Source organism: Sceloporus occidentalis, unplaced genomic scaffold, assembly GCF_023333645.1.
Source record: "Sceloporus occidentalis isolate IW3139 unplaced genomic scaffold, rSceOcc1.0.p SCAF_63, whole genome shotgun sequence".
Lineage (NCBI taxonomy): Eukaryota > Metazoa > Chordata > Lepidosauria > Squamata > Phrynosomatidae > Sceloporus > Sceloporus occidentalis.
Window position 1 is genome coordinate 2,310,490 of NW_028317043.1, and position 15,951 is coordinate 2,326,440.

At 42.8% G+C, this 15,951-nt stretch overlaps 1 protein-coding gene across 5 annotated transcripts in view; it reads left to right on the forward strand.

Moving 5' to 3' along the window:
* Nucleotides 1-9,040: 9,040 nt before the first annotated feature.
* LOC149287180 (enhancer of polycomb homolog 1-like) overlaps nucleotides 9,041-15,951 on the forward strand; it is a 28,925-nt gene continuing 22,014 nt past the window's right edge. For all 5 annotated transcript variants that reach the window (XM_089493157.1, XM_089493158.1, XM_089493159.1 and 2 more), the window contains exon 1: nucleotides 9,041-9,193. In XM_089493157.1, coding sequence (XP_089349283.1) covers nucleotides 9,041-9,193 — 153 coding nt within the window. The remainder of the gene's footprint in view (nucleotides 9,194-15,951) is intronic.

Genomic DNA, 15,951 nt, shown 5'->3' on the forward strand with positions numbered 1-15,951 from the left:
TACTTCTAAATGGTACTTTAAATGGAAATGCATATTTCACAGGGGTCCTTTGTGAGATTCGGCAATCCCTAATATTTTAATCTTGGTTTTTGGTTTAAAAACTGGTGCGTCAGTAACGTTTCTCCTAGGAGTGTAAGCAGTGCCTTTGTTTAATCATTGATCATGGATGGAGCGTTATTTACCTACATTTAATAAAGTCTCCTATTTGAAATGTGGCAGCATGCTGCGTGATGAATTTATTTGTGTAAACTTAAAAGAAAAAGTTTATTGAACCACTTCTTTGGAAGATACAGTTTCAAAGAGTTACATTAGGCAGAAAACGGGAACCACTTTTGTATCTTTTATGTTTTGTTTGCTTCTCAGTGAGTTTGAGAAATGTGGAAAACTATTGTGAGAATTTTAGTAACAAAATGGCTTCTCTTCCAACTCCAACTCAAGCTGATAGAAAGCATTGAGCTATAGTGAGGTACAACACACACACACACACACCAACCATGATATTTTAACCGTATTTCCAGAACATGCAAGATTAGATTATGCACCTAATGGCTTTCTGTATTTGATCGCATCTGTTTATTAACCGTGCAAACAGTGGTAATTGAATTCACTTCCTTCTTGGTGGTTTTGTATGTTTGTAAGATTCTGAAGGAAGTACTTTAAACTGTAAGCACTGGCCAGTGTGTCGAGCCTTCGTTTGCCATGCAGAAAGTCCAAAGCAACACAATTGCAACAACCTGTGGCCCACTTGACCTTCGCTTGTAAGGCACTAAAATGCTGCCGTTGATAGTACCGGTATGCTTTAAAACCTAACTTTGGCCCACTTTCAAGAAGCCAGCTTTAGTTTTAGAATGTCCCTCAAAAGTGTGGGAAAGCAGACTGTACTTTAGAAGTTACGAGCTCCATTGTCTGCTTCTAGCGAGTTATCTAGTCGCTGACGGTCATTCACTGCCTCTTCCGTAATGTGATTCAGGGAACCTACCTCTACGTAACACCGACTGATGGTCCAAAATGTACGTAGATATGTTTCCTTTCTTGAAACCCGCCCTGATGGGGGCCCTTCCCATCCATAAAGCAGATTGTATGGAGACTGTAGGAGGTTTGAGCATTTCCGCTCCCTCATGTCACTCAGTCACCATTGGAATTAAAGAAAAGGGCCATTGTATGTTAGGTCTTCGCATTTTGTCTCCTGTAAGGACTCTGACCTTAATCAGTCCTGGGTCTTGTCTTAGATTCGGAATCCCTTCTGCTATGAGGCTGTTCCTCTTATGTACCATCATTTCCACAAGGTAAATCTTCCATGACATCTAAGCCTTTGACCCTCTAGTCTTAGATTATGACCTCTTGGTCAAACATTTCTCCTCCTATGAAATGAACGTTCCTCCTGTAAATCCCTTTCCATACATAAATGTCACATCACCTCTCCTCCATAGTATACATATGGAGATCCATTAGTCTTTTCTTGTCATGCCAGACATCCATATTTTTAGTATCCAGAATATCATAATCCTTAATGCAATGTACCCAATATTCTACATGAGGTCCCACCAGAGATCTGTAAAGTGACAGAACGTTGATATAACTATACTATACAACTCGGCACCCTGTTTGCTTTTTCTGAAGCGTTGTTGCATCACCTGCTTACCTTTAAATCCTCAGAAATAATTTACTCCAAAGTCCCTCTTTTTTGTTGTTGCTGACTGCACGTTACCCCAAGTGTTATGTGTTGCCTTTGGATTTTTATGTCCCTAATAAATGTATTATTCCATGTATGTTTAAACTCCCTAACTGTATTATTAGCCTATGCCACTTCTGAAGGGAGGCTGCTCCACTTATCTTCCAACTTCTCAGTAAAGTTGAACTACGTTACATGCCATTTAAGACTCTAACCCTGTAGTTTTTGATTATAACCCCATTTCCAGGGCCGGCCCAAGGCAAAATGCCGCCTGGGGCGAATTTTAAAATGCCCCCCCCCCCCCCATTATCTATCCTTCCTCTCCCTCTGTCCCTGCCGCCCCCTCCCCTTGTACTTACCTTTCAGCAGTCCTGCGGCGAGTCTCCCTGTTCGGTCTCGGTGCCGGCTTGTAATGCTGAGCGCCGGAAATCTTCTGGCACCGAGACCGAACAGGAAGACTCGCCGCAGAGGAGAGAGAGAGAGGGGCGCCAAGCGGGTACTGACAGCTTGGTAAGCGAAAACCACTCGGCGCCCCTTTCTCTCTCTTTCGCTTTTTAAAAAAAAAAAGGGGCTTGAAGGGCAAAGTGCCGCCTGGAGCGGTTGCCCCACTCGGCTCCATTGTCGGGCCGGCCCTGCCCATTTCTCTCACTTAGTAGCTCTCCCCTGAACACTCTCCAAAATGTTCGTTAAAACTGAACGGCAGCGGTGGGATTCAAATCCGCGCTCTCGTAGCGACTGGAGCCCTCCTCCTCCAGCGCCTTAGCCCGCTTGGCCACGCTACCTCTTATCACCTGACACTTGTTATTGTCATTTAGTACCTTCCTGTGCCTTGTGAACAACCAGTGCAGAAATGTACTGTATTTGGTCAATTATAAGATGACCCTGATTATAAGACGACCCTCCAAAATTTTAATATTAATTTAGGAAAAAAGCCTGAATATAAGACTACCCTATAGGGAAAAAGCTTTACTAGTAAATATTAAATTTAATAAAAAAATGATTGAGAATAATGAATTTCTTGTGTTTATTTCCTTTTTATTTGCCAACCTGCACCCCAGTTATGCACATCTGCCCCCAGGCTTGCCACTATGCCCCCAGATACGCCTCATGCCCCCTTCCTATATGCCACTCTGCCCCAAGATATGCCTTATACACTTTATATGCCACTCTGTCCCCCCCCCCCCAGACTGCACCCCCTGTGCTTCAGACTCCCTGGTGTCTAGTGGGGGGCATCTGATGAACGTTTACGCAATGCCATAAACAAACTCTGCTGCTACCTGCCACTTCCACCGGGGCTTCTATGACTGAGCACCGGAAGGTCACGTTGTCGCTCCGTCATATAAGCCCCAGCGGAAGTGCTGGGTAGCATCGGAGGCTGCGAGCAGACATTCACCAGCTTCCAGAGAGGAGGATCCAGGTCCCCTGCAGCGCTGCGGGGGAAGGTCTGGGAGATGTGCATGACATGACGGAAGGTCATGTCATGCCGACTCTTGGTCATAGAAGCCCCAGAGGAAGCGCCTGTAGCAGCGGAGGTTGTTTGCACAAGAAGGGTCCAGGTCCCCTGCAGCGCTGCGGAGGATCTGGATCTTAGTCTTATAGTCATATCTATATTTGAAGTTGGATTATAAAATTACTTCAAATACAAGGGTCTTTTCCAGAGCATTTGCAGTACTGAACGCTGATGTACCCCAATAGTAACATAACCTTTGACTATATACCACTAACTACAACCTTCTATCTTCTGTCTACCAATGCCTTGATTCAACTATCAACATCCAACGCATGCATGTCTTCTGTGCTTTCCCGGACTCTAGAAAGGCTTTGTTTGCTGCCTGGCCTATTATTTATTTAAGTTACCCAATTGATAGAAAATCAGATCAGTTGACAAGGCCCACCGGTAGTAAACACATCTTGTTTCTGATCTCGCAAACTATATATTAAACAATTTTTTCTTTAAACATAATTTCCATTCATTTCCCAGTTACTGGTGTCGGACTTACTGGTCTGTGGTTGTCAGAGTTTTCCCTGTCATTAGAGCGGTTTCCTTTTTTTCTTTTAGTCTTATTGACAAGTTTTGGCAAGAGTTCCAATAATTCCGGAGGGAAATCACAAGGCATTTAATTAGTGTTTTAATAGTAGCTTGTATGAGCAAAAGTAACATTTGGAAGACTTTACAGATGAAGGCAGGACTTGGTGAGTAATTGTTATGGATGGACGCGAGGCATGAGATGTTGGTTCTGGGGTGTCGATACTTCACTGATGAAAACCAATGCAGAGAAGACGAGTAAGAACGAAGCTAAAGGTATGGTGAGAAGTGAGATTTGAGCTTGGAGAGAGCAGTGCTACTGGTTCAAAGATTGAAGAGAGGTCCAAGATGTGTTAAATCAAATATCAAAATATAATGAGTGACAGTATAGAAATAGAAAGTTCTAAAAGGGTCCAAATGCAGATCATTGGAAGCCATAGTAGAGCCATGGGAAGTAGCTTCTTGTCCAGAAGCCCTCTTAGCTCTAATCATTTTTTTAACAGTAGTCAGACAGTAGTCTTGTCAGACCCCTTGAATATATGTATTGTATTAAGCGCTGCGTAAATTGTTGGCGCTATATAAATAAAAGATAATAATAATAATAAAAACATGAGCTGCCACAACGCTATAGTGAAATTAGATATTTCTGAACCAGGTGTTCGATAGTATTTACTTAATTGAGAGAAAGGAGAGAACCAGTGAAAGGTGCAGGTGTATAAAGACACTTTATCTTCACTTCCTCCGCTTTCTGTTAGCGTCCCCAAGGTTCAGGCCATGGCCCTCTGCTCTTCTTTCTATTTCGTCTTTTGGTAAACTAATCAAGAGATTTGGCTCCCAGTATCGCCTATAGGCAGACTATACTCAAATCTCAGTGTCCCGTATTAGAAACGGCTTTCTTCCTGGACGTCACCTTAAACTGGGTATACCTTAACCGGACTAATAATCTTCCCTCCGTTTTCAGCCCAGTACCTGAAATCTCTATCTCCATTATGACTATCTCTCACACTAACCAGGCCCAATGCCTTGGGGTCAACTTTGACCCAACACAACATTCACCCATTCCTCAACCAATAAGCCACAAAACCCCTAGCTCATTCCTTTATTGTTTCCCACCTTGACTACTGCAACATTCTTGTGGTTAGCATCACTCGGTCTTGACTCTCTCCTCAATCTATCCAAAATGCTGCTAGCCTTATCTTCCATACTTGACGCTCTTCTTTCCCACTCTGTGAATCCCGCCCCCCCCCACCGGCCCTCTGTAATACTCCCCCCCCCCCCCTACATTTCTGCCCTTATAACAAAATACTCCCCTACTCGATCCTTACGTTCTTCTTGTGTGCTAAAGCTTTCCTCCTCTCATCACCTCTTCCTTTTATGCTCACAAGACTTCACTCACTCTGATGTCCCAGACCAGTAAGGATTTGACTCTGGTCTGGTGGTTTTCACTAGGATTTTAAAGTGCAGAATTATAGCCCCATCTGCAGAATATCCCTGAGCATTGTTGTTGTTGATTTGGTTCAGACAGCCTTTGGAAGGGTGGGTGAGGAGGAGAGAATTTGATCTGGTAATACCGCCTGTGGGAGTCCATACTGGAAATGCCTACATTCAGGGGGTTACCGAAGCCTCCTTTAGGTAGTTCTAAAGCCTCAAATAGAACGTGGTGGTGGCGGTGGCAGCGTGGAGTATTTGGGGTGAGCAGGTTTAGGTAAATGTGTAAATGCTTTGGGTCCTGTTGGCTGGATTTCTGTTAACCTTTTCATGTCTAGCTCCTCCTACCCAATGCAACCGGGCCGCCTGATAGTAACCCTGCATCTGTGACATAAGCATTTAAATGTCACCAAATCCATTACACCGATTGCTAACCAACCGCAAGAATATCTAATAAACTCAGAAATACTTAAAGCAGTCACTGTTCTCTCTTTGGAAAGAAGTGTCTTGCGATCTAGTGCGCACGCATTAGATGATTTGTTTTCTCAGTTTGCGTGTATGTTGGACAGCTTGTAGGCGTTGGATTCTACAGTACCTTTTTAGTACCTAAATCAACCGGGTTAATTAACCGTGCAGACATTTACCTATTTTCTAATATCGTGCTGGCAGACCACTAATAACCTAAGCATTTTGTTTTCAACGTTTTTCCAAAGTTTTATGCCGTTTCGAACCTTGAACGCAAATAATTAATGTATTATATAAATGTTATACGGAATGTAATGTGAAACTATTAAAGCTGCAGTGCCAGCAGATTCCGTAAGAGGGCAGCTGTCCTGCAGAACCAACAGTTGGTGTGCCTTACCCAGTGAAAGGTCACGTCATGTTTTTATTTCCAAGTAGGATTTGCTCACTCAAAATTTATATATAATTTTTTTTTTTTATGTATTTTTAAAAAAAAGATTGAAAAAATATGCTTATATTGTAGCAAATATATATATATATATAAAACCTAGCTATATAATACACTTTGTAATAACCCGCTGACATTCAGGCCACCAGGAGCTGGTTGTGGAGATCCAGCCATTTATTGGCATAGGAATTGGAATAGTACTGAGCTCTGATTATAATCCGGGAGCCGAAATGATTGTCCCGGGCTTCACGCTGTATGTTTTATCAGCCATAGGATGTCAGTTGCTCCATGAACATTTTCCGTTATACGGAGGACAAGTGGCGCATTTGTTTTGGGGTCCTGCCTTACAGAAGTCAAGAAATCCAAGTTGAAGAATAAACTACTCCCTGTTTAACGCAGAGGGGTTTATTCACTAAAAGGAGAGTTGGTTCAACTCCGTCACTTTACTATTCATCATGAAGGGCCAACAGCAGCGTGTTCCTTGCACTAGAAGATCTGGGCTGGCGCTGCGTAATGTATACCTTCATGGGTGGCGAGACTTACTGATTAAACTATGCATTATGCAGGGCTAGCAAAGCCTTTTCTAAAGCAAAAGCTTCTTGAGGATGGGCCTTTATAATGTATATTAAAGTTAAGGCCACAACTTTCCTGCAAACTCCCCCTTTAGTGAAAAACACCAGGACTATCCGTTCTAGAATTTTTTATTTATTTTTTTTGCTGAACATATACGGACAATGGTGCCGGCCAAGGAGAAAATGTATAGGTTTTTTTAGAATTTTTTTTTTTTTTTTTTTTTTGAGATAAAAAAAACAAAAAACTATTGAAAGTGTCTACATTTCTTTGTATTAATTCAGTTATAATGTGTATTTCAATAATATGGAGTTCCCGCGTGTGTCCTGTTGCAGTTCCCTGCCTGCAGCCCATGATGGTCTGTGTCGCTTACGTTTTGGGTATGAATTTGTCAGATTGTATTATTTTATTATTAGTGTAATGGCTGCTCTGACACCTTTGAGGAGCGCGTACCAAACGTGACGGTACTACACATACATTGATGCAGCTAAAGGAGTGACAATTCCTCATGTTAATGTCTGATTATTGAGTATATATGTAACCATCTTTATAGAATATATTTATACTAAATCTTTTTTGCTACATGCACCAGTTGCTTTGGGCCCCTGTTGTACCTTGACCCACGTAAGGACTTTATGAAGCTGGTCTGCTTTTTGTTTTGTGTGCACATTTTATATATATTTATATCGTATTCTGTAACGCTGTATTGTTTTATATAGCTCCATCGTGTTCTGTAATGCTGTACATTGTTTTATATAGCGCCATCGTATTCCAAAACGCTGTAATTATTTTAAATAGCGCCATATTATGTAATGCTGTACATTGATTTATATAGCCCATTGTATTCCAAAACGCTGTACATTGTTTTATATAGCGTCATCATATTCTGTAACGTTGTACATCTTCTGAAAGTTTTCTTGGGGGGGGGGGGAGATCATCGTTGCGTATGAATCTAATACGCTGACGGTGCAGAATTGTGTTGTACTGATTATTTTAGATATCCAAAGTTTTTTCTTGCTTTTATAAAGTAAGTTACAAATAAACCATCCAACTAATTGAGACTACCCTGTCATTTCCCACACACACCACGCAGAATGCTTTAACGGGTAAGGGTACGCAATAAACTTATATATATATATATATATATATATATATATATATATATATATATATAGTGTGTGTATACATATAAGTAGAGGTTGTTGCCGTATTATTCCAGTGGTGTCAATATAAAATAACTATATATATGATATTTTTTTGATATGTTAATCTGTGATAACTGTAGCCTCCCCCATAATAGCAAGGATTGGAAATGTACATTAGGCCCATAAAGCAGATGCATTTGTGTGTATAATGCCTTCAGCTAATACAAACAGCTGTCTGTGTGTGTAGGTGTGCTCTGCGATGGTTAATGTATATTTTAGTGTGCCGAAATATACTCTATGTATAGAGAGATACGAAAAGATAAGCTATAATCTGGGGTTATATAACAGACTTGCATCTCTGCAAGAAAAGATGGCCCACGATGCATTCTGCACGAGCAAGATGTCTTCATGGTACCGTTTCCTATAATGTACGGTGAAAATGGTGTTGGAACATACATGTCTATTATGCAGATGCAGCTGTCATGTGTTAAATGCAGTGTAGCATGCAGTGTGTGTGTGTGCGTGCCGCTGTCTGTAGCTTTCTGCGCGTATGCAGCTGTCTGTGCATGCAGTGTGTGTGCAGCTGTCTGTGCGTGCAGTGTGTGTGTGCGGCTGTCTGTGCATGCAGTGTGTGTGTGCGGCTGTCTGTGCATGCAGTGTGTGTGTGCGGCTGTCTGTGCATGCAGTGCGTGTGTGCGGCTGTCTGCGCATGAGTGCGTGTGTGCAGCTGTCTGCGCATGCACTGTGTGTGTGCAGCTGTCTGCGCATGCAGTGTGTGTGTGCAGCTGTCTGTGCATGCAGTGTGTGTGTGCAGCTGTCTGCGCATGCAGTGTATAGGTGACACACTGCCCTGTGGTCTGCTGCAGAAACCAGGCATATCCCCCATAGCTGTGCGCGCCCCCCACCTCTCCCCCAGTCCGCGCTCCGGTGCGCTGCAGCTCGGTCGGGCCCGGGGTGCGCGCAGGCGCGTGATGCACTCTGGGAATGGCTGCGCAGCTCGGGTTGGCTGGGGGAGCAGACAGCGGAGTTTTAATGTCCGCCATGTTGGCCATGGCGTATTGAAGAGGGAGGGAGAGAGGGAGACACCGAAGCGCTGAAACCCCCACCAAAAAACACCCCCGAAACACAGCAAACCCACCCACGGGCACCTGGAGTGCCGGGAATAAAAAGCACCATTTTTATCACGGAGTCTGGCAAGCGAGCAGCGGGAGGGCACGGAGACCTCCATGAACGAACGGAACCGGAGGATTTCCCCGCTCATCGGTCGCATGGCTCTGTGGTAGACAAAAATGAGTAAATTGTCGTTCCGGGCGCGGGCGCTAGACGCGTCCAAACCGTTACCCGTCTTCCGCTGCGAGGATTTACCGGACCTGCACGAATATGCCTCCATCAACCGGGCCGTGCCGCAGATGCCAACGGGCATGGAGAAGGAAGAGGAGTCGGTAATGATGCTTATTGTCGCTCTGGCAGCCGCTTTGCCGGCGATGTTTTAGTCTGCGCAAGCTTGCACAAAATGGCCGCCATTTTTTTTTTCTCGGCCGCTCGAGGGGGGTGGCGCAGATACACCGTCCAGTGCCTAATAACCCTCCGTTTCGCCCTAGTTTAGCTCCGTTAGGTTGCCAATGAGACATAGGTCATTTTATTTTGCTTACCGGTGGTTTTATTTGGGATTTTAGAGTCCTAGAAAGCACAAAGAGGTCACGTGACGGGGCCGCGGTCCGCCATTTTGTTGTGTGTGTCTCTCCTGTCTTTGGGTTGGGCCTGCTGTGTGAGTGAAAACGAAGGCGCATTACTGCGTGCGGCCGCAGGGTGTCGCTGCAGAACAGCCTCCGCTCACATTGTGGATTGTTTGTGTACATGTAAAGCTGACAGCTTAGAAGAGCAGGGCCTCATTAACCTGTCACCTAAAACAAGGCCCTTTTATCCTACTATACCTGCGTGTTATAATATCCCACAGCACAGCGTGTGTGTACATGTGTATGTATGTGATATATATGCCCTATGTTCTTTTAACCCTTACCATAGTAGCATTCCATTTCTTCATGTGAGTCTTGACACACCGGAGGTGTAATTGTAATAGTGTATCTTTGGTAGTACTTCTTCTTTTTTTTTTTTTTTTTTTTTTTTTAACCTAGGGCTTCTTGAATATCTTTCTGGCCGTAAGTGAAATCTGCCGTCGTAAACCATTTCAGTTATCCCGTATCATTTGTAATTGCTATCTGAGTTCTAGGTTGCATGCATATTAACAAATTCCTAAATTACACAAGCGCGTTTCAATGTCTGCTTTGATATCTGTTACACGTCATATTCTGCTGTCATAGATGTACCATGGACCATGTAAAACCGCGTAGTTAATATGAATTTGTAGGCATGCTCTTAAGCCTATATAAACACGATGTGTACGTATGTTGAATAATTCTAGGGGATTGCTGTATGCTGAGGATCTGTGTATTTGGGCAGTTTCTGTGGAAAACCGAAATAATGTCACCGGTGCTGTAAAAGTTTCAAACTATGTAAGATGTTCTGCAGGCTTAATGCTTTCTTCATGTTGCTGATGTCTTTTTGTGACATTTAATACTGGATACAAAATCGCACAACATCAGGTACAAAATACTTGTGGTTACAGTTGAAATCTTTCTTGGTTACATGGAAAAGATTGTTGGCACACGTCAGGTAGCCTTAGTATTAAAGGAAAAATATGTAATAATAATTTGGCCGCTGCGTTCTAAGTAACGGGAAGCCGTTTGCAGTGCAGTGACTTTTTTTTTTTTTTTTTGCGTAAATAGATAGTGGGAAAAGCACGTGTGCGTCAGCCGTGTAACGCTCCTGTTTAGCTTTCTCTTTCGATTTGCATGTCTGTCGTTTTGCCGCTGGCTTATTTCCGCTCCCTGGGTACAGTACGGGCGAAATGCTCTCCTGGATTCTATTTTAAATGTTACTTTAAAAAAAAAATATAAATATATATATATATTAGTACTTCCATTTCTGAAATCATATGATATGAGTATTTTTGGCACAAAGTTGTATTCACAATACCGGTTTCAGTTATGTTGTTTTTTTTCGGCTTCTTTGCTGACTTTCTGCCTGCCTGTTATGCCAGCGAGATAGTAAATTGTTGGTCGTGTGATATTCGGATGAATTTCTCTGCTCGATAACCACACTGAGCTGACTCAATGTTCTTACTTTCATACGTCACGTTTTTAAGACTGAGCCGTACTATCGCTTACCACAAGGCAGTACGATAAGGAGTCGGGGTGCTTGTGTAGTAGGTTGGGCTGATAACAGAGCGAGAGATATGTAGCTACCTGTAATACATACGTGTCCTGCAAAAACACTGATAATGGTAAGGTGGGCACAGGAAATGGGCACCGTGGCTCAAATATTTGAATTTCTTTTGAGTCCATCTTGTTCTGACGTCAGTAGATGAATGACTTCCATGTTACCCCAAAAATTGTTACTGCCAGGAAACGGGTATCGAGGGAGTTATTCCAGGTACAAAGAATAATCCTGGCGTTTTTATACAAATGCGTCTAACATCATTCCTAGTTAGCAGCTAATTGTCTGTTTTTAGCCGTTTAAGTTCTGGTCTTGTTTTCGTTTCTTTTTATCCATCCGTGTGGCGTGAAATAAGCGAAGGTCCGGGCTCTGCGGCCGGTCGAGTTCCTCCGCACCAAACTCCCCAAACCGTGTCTTTATTGACCTTGCTTTGTGCGCTGGGGCAGTCATGCTGGAATAGAAAAGGGCCTTCCCCAAACTGGTGCCGCAAGATGGAAACTTAAAGTGTCTAAATGTCTCTATGCTGTAGCGTTAACATTACAGGGGCCCAAACCCTGAAAAACAGCCCCAGCCATTATCCCTCCTGACCAGGCTTTACATCAGGCACTATGCATTCCGGTGGGTAACATCCGCCGAGCTCATCCATCGGACTCCCAGATGACGAAGCGCGATTCATCGCTCCGGAGTCCGCTGGCCATGGAAACGCGTTTCATGAAGCTCCCGACAGGCAGCGCTTGTGCTGACGCTTCCACAGGCAGCCTGGAAATATATAGTGAGGATGTTACAGAGAACAGGCAGATGTTACGCGCTACTCTGTTCAACACTCGGGGGTCCCGCTCTGGAGTGTGCGCAGTCCAGCGCTTTGTGATTGAGCGGTTGTTACTCCTAGATGCTCCCACTTTACAGTAATAACACTTACAGTAGCCCGGGGTTCCTCAGTACGACCCGTTCCACTGCAGATATTGGTCTACAATAAAGCACACGGGCAACCATCCATATACACCTGCTAGCCATGAATGTGGTTAAAAGACCTAAATTCAGTAATTAGGTGGGATGGTCGTATACTTTTCTCATACAGTGAATATTTTTTTGCCTTCCAAAATGTAACCGGTCTTGTATGTGCTGCGTTCCTGTTCCAGAGTAATGCTGGATACTTAGTCTGTTATGTGAATAACTGTGTGACTGTTATGTGGAAATGAAGCGGTAAATCCATCTCATATATATAAAAAAAAAAAAAACTATGAAAACGTTTCCTTTAAAGAGACAACCCAGCGGTCGTATGCACTTTCATGCATGTGAGAGGTCCCTTTTTGTGGTGCTATGCTTTTAAATGCATGGTAAGCATTCCCATTTGCTTTCAGTGGGAGTGCTTTCCTGCCATGGATTGGCTGCTTTGCACTGCAGAGGCTGTCGGAAGCTGCAGCTTCTCCGTAAGTTAACAACAGTTTTGGTTTTTTATGCTGGTACATGTGAAAGTTTTTACAGTGTACATTGATATGCATTAATCGTTTAGTGGGCTTTTGGGACACAATTGTATAATAATGCAGACCCCCCCCCACATCATACTTGGTGCTTTTCCCATAATTTTACTGTAAAAAGTATATACAAGGACAGTGACTGCTAGAATTGGCTAGTGGTCTAGTTTTATTCCTGAATAGTATGGACACGTTATAAACATGCACATAAGAGCCCCTACACCAAAACATTGTATTATGGAAGACCTGATTACAATTCTGTTCATGCGTCATGTGCTAAAAAAAAATGTTTAACCCTCGATGTCGAGGCATTCAGTAACGCCGAGATCGGCATCGGGGGCCATGTCTGGCCCCTCCCCGAGGCGTCAACAGCCGCCATACATTGTATGGCGGCGGACGCCCGTTTTAAAAGCGTTTAGGAGGCGATCAACGATCGCCTCCTAAACTTAAATGGTGTCGCTGGAATGCCTCGATCAGGAGGCATCCAGCGACACCAAACACTTACCTCTGGGTGGGCTGTGACCGCTCCGGAGAGCGGTCACAGCCGCAGCTGCCGGTGTTCTTCGCCATCAACAAGATGGCGGCCGCCCTGTAAAAGAAACAAACAAGTTTTTAAAGTTCGCTAGATGGTCTAGAGAACTCTGGCTCCACTTGCAGGTTGAATACAGGTACTGCATTCAACCATGCAAGTCAATGGAGCCCAGCTTTCTAATCACAATGTGATTAGTAAAATATTCAAAAAAAAAAAAAATGGAAAAAATTAAGTGCTAACATTTAAAAATAATTATGCAGTGATGTCACTAGATGAACCAACCAGCAAAATGTGTAAAAAAAAAATAAAATAAAAAATAAAATAAAGTTTATTATTTTGAGCAAGTGCTAAAATTTCTCAAAAATCTCAACAAAGAGTTAAAATAAAAGCACTTCAAATACCCAAGGGGTGTCTAATATAAAAAAAAAATGGCTGATGGGGTAAATTGGAGTGGCTGAGCTCAAAGATAGGGCATAGGTACAGACTGACCAAAATGGACAAAAAAAGCGCACTTCCCAAATGTGGCATTTTAAATCTCAAACACGACAAACCCATGCATGTCGGGTATCACTGCACTCAGGAGATGTTCCTAAACACACATTGGCGTGTTGTTTGACAGTGGTATATACCGGCACCTGTATATCTATAACTAAAGTACAATTTGTGTGAAAAAAAATAAAAAAAAATTACTATTACAAAGTTTGACAAAGTGTAGTTGTATAATTGGTGCATGGAAAGGGTTAAAATAACAGCATTTGGAATACCCTGGGGTGTCTAGTTTTAAAAAATATATGGTTTAAAATTGAGTTAACCGGCTTCAAAGATGTTCCAAAGAGGAGATGGAGGCAGACTGACCAGATCTGTTAAAAAAGATTTGGAAATCATAAAACGCTGCTTGTACTTATTGCCCTATAACTTACAAAAAAACAGCAAAAAACATAAAAACATTGGGTATTTCTAAACTCAGGACAAGTAGTAGAATCTATTTAGCTAGTTTTTTTACTTGCTTTTTTAGGTGAGTAAAAGATTTTTCAAATAAAAGTCATAAAATGTGTTTCTTTTCAATTTTTCACCATGTTTTTTTTATAGTAAATAAGATGATACGATCAAAATGGTATCTGAAGAAAGCCCATCTTGTCCTGAAAAAAACAATATATAACTTATGTGGGTTCACTAAATGGGTGAGGAGAAAATTACAGCTGAACACAAGCACCACAAAAGTATTAAAAGAGCCTCGGTCCCACAGGGTACAAAACGAAAAATGAGCCCGGTCCTTAAGGGGTTAAAATGTAGTGAACAAACTGGATGCCTTACACCCTCTGATGTGGCTTATACCCATATTTGCCACTCTGCCCTCTGATATGCCTTATACCACAAATCTGCTGCTCTGCCCCCCCCCCCCAAATGCCTTATAACCCCCGTAAGTGAACATGTACCCCTGATATGCCACTGGTGCTCCATCATAGAAGCCCCAGTGGAGGTGCCAATAAATATGGATCTCTGATTTTTGTGAAAAAGAAATTGCAGGAAATAGGCTTTTTAAAATACCAACCAATTCCACAGTGCCATACAGCTGATTATTAGCGAGCTTTAAAGGGGTAGATGAGGAATTCTGAAACTTATTGAACAGATCTGAATATTTTGCTGATATTTGCTTCAAAAACATTAAATATTAGGCTTTCTATTTTTAAAATGGTTGTAGTTTTTGTAGAATATGATTTCAGGCTGTGTATGTGCTTGAGCTCGGTTATCTTGGCCCTGACTACTTCTACTGCTATCTGTGGGGAACAATAGAATGGCTGAGTCTTAAGCACCCAGCCAGATTCTCTGACTAATGAAACCGTAACAGGACAGACTTCCTTAGCATTGCCAGAAAGAATCAGTGTGGTGTTTGAGCTGCTAAAGTCACTCACAGTATCGTGTGTCTGGCGACAATGGCGGCATCCGTGTCTGCGGATAAAGTTTTACTTGAAACGACGATAAAATCCGGTTCTGGAAGCGCTGACCTATTTTAATATTATTTACGCAGTGCTTGCCGATGTACAACTATCTATCTTATGCTCAAGTTGAAAATTAATTTTTCATGGGGCTTTTATTCGGTGCCAGTAGAAAATCCCGGTGCCTTTACAATAGGCAAGCGTCTTTACCTGAATGTGACGGTATCGTGAGACCTCGGGCAAAAATCTTTTTTTTTTTTTTTTTTTTCTCTTTTCTTTCTATCTGGGTCTGTCTTATAGAAAGATGTTTTATTATAGTCATTATCGCCATTCTCTTTTCATAGACACATTTGTTCCATTTCACACGGTTTGGGCGATCACGTTACCTTTCTCGCAGCCTTCAGAAGGTTTTTTAATGATGTCAGTAGTCTGAAGATCAGTTTCCCACCAATCCGCAGTCTTTGCACAGAAATGTGTGAAACACAGTCCTATTGGAAGAAAATCAGTGTGGTAATCTGTATAAGGTATAAGAGCCCCACAATCCTATTGGAGGAAGTGGAAGAAAGTCAGTGCGGTAATCTGTATATGGTATAAGAGCCCCTCACACACATCCTGTTGGTTTCTTTATCTGCTGCTTGGAAGCTCCCCCAGCCCTGCTTTTCAGTATATTTTGACAATGAGTTCCCTTTAACCCCTTAACGACAATTGCCGGTCCTGGCACGACACGGAAAAGCATGTGCTTTACGACAATTGACGTGCCAGGACCGGCACGTCTTTTAACGGGTGCAGAAAGCGATCTGTTTTCGCTTTCTGCACCCAAAAAACGTTGCTGAATGCCTCGACCGCGGACGCCCGTTTTAAAAGCCTTTAGGAGGATTAAATGGTGTCGCTGGAATGCCTCGATCAGGAGGCATCCAGCGACACCAAACACTTACCTTTCGATGGGCTGTGACCGCTCCGGAGAGCGGTCACAGCCGCAG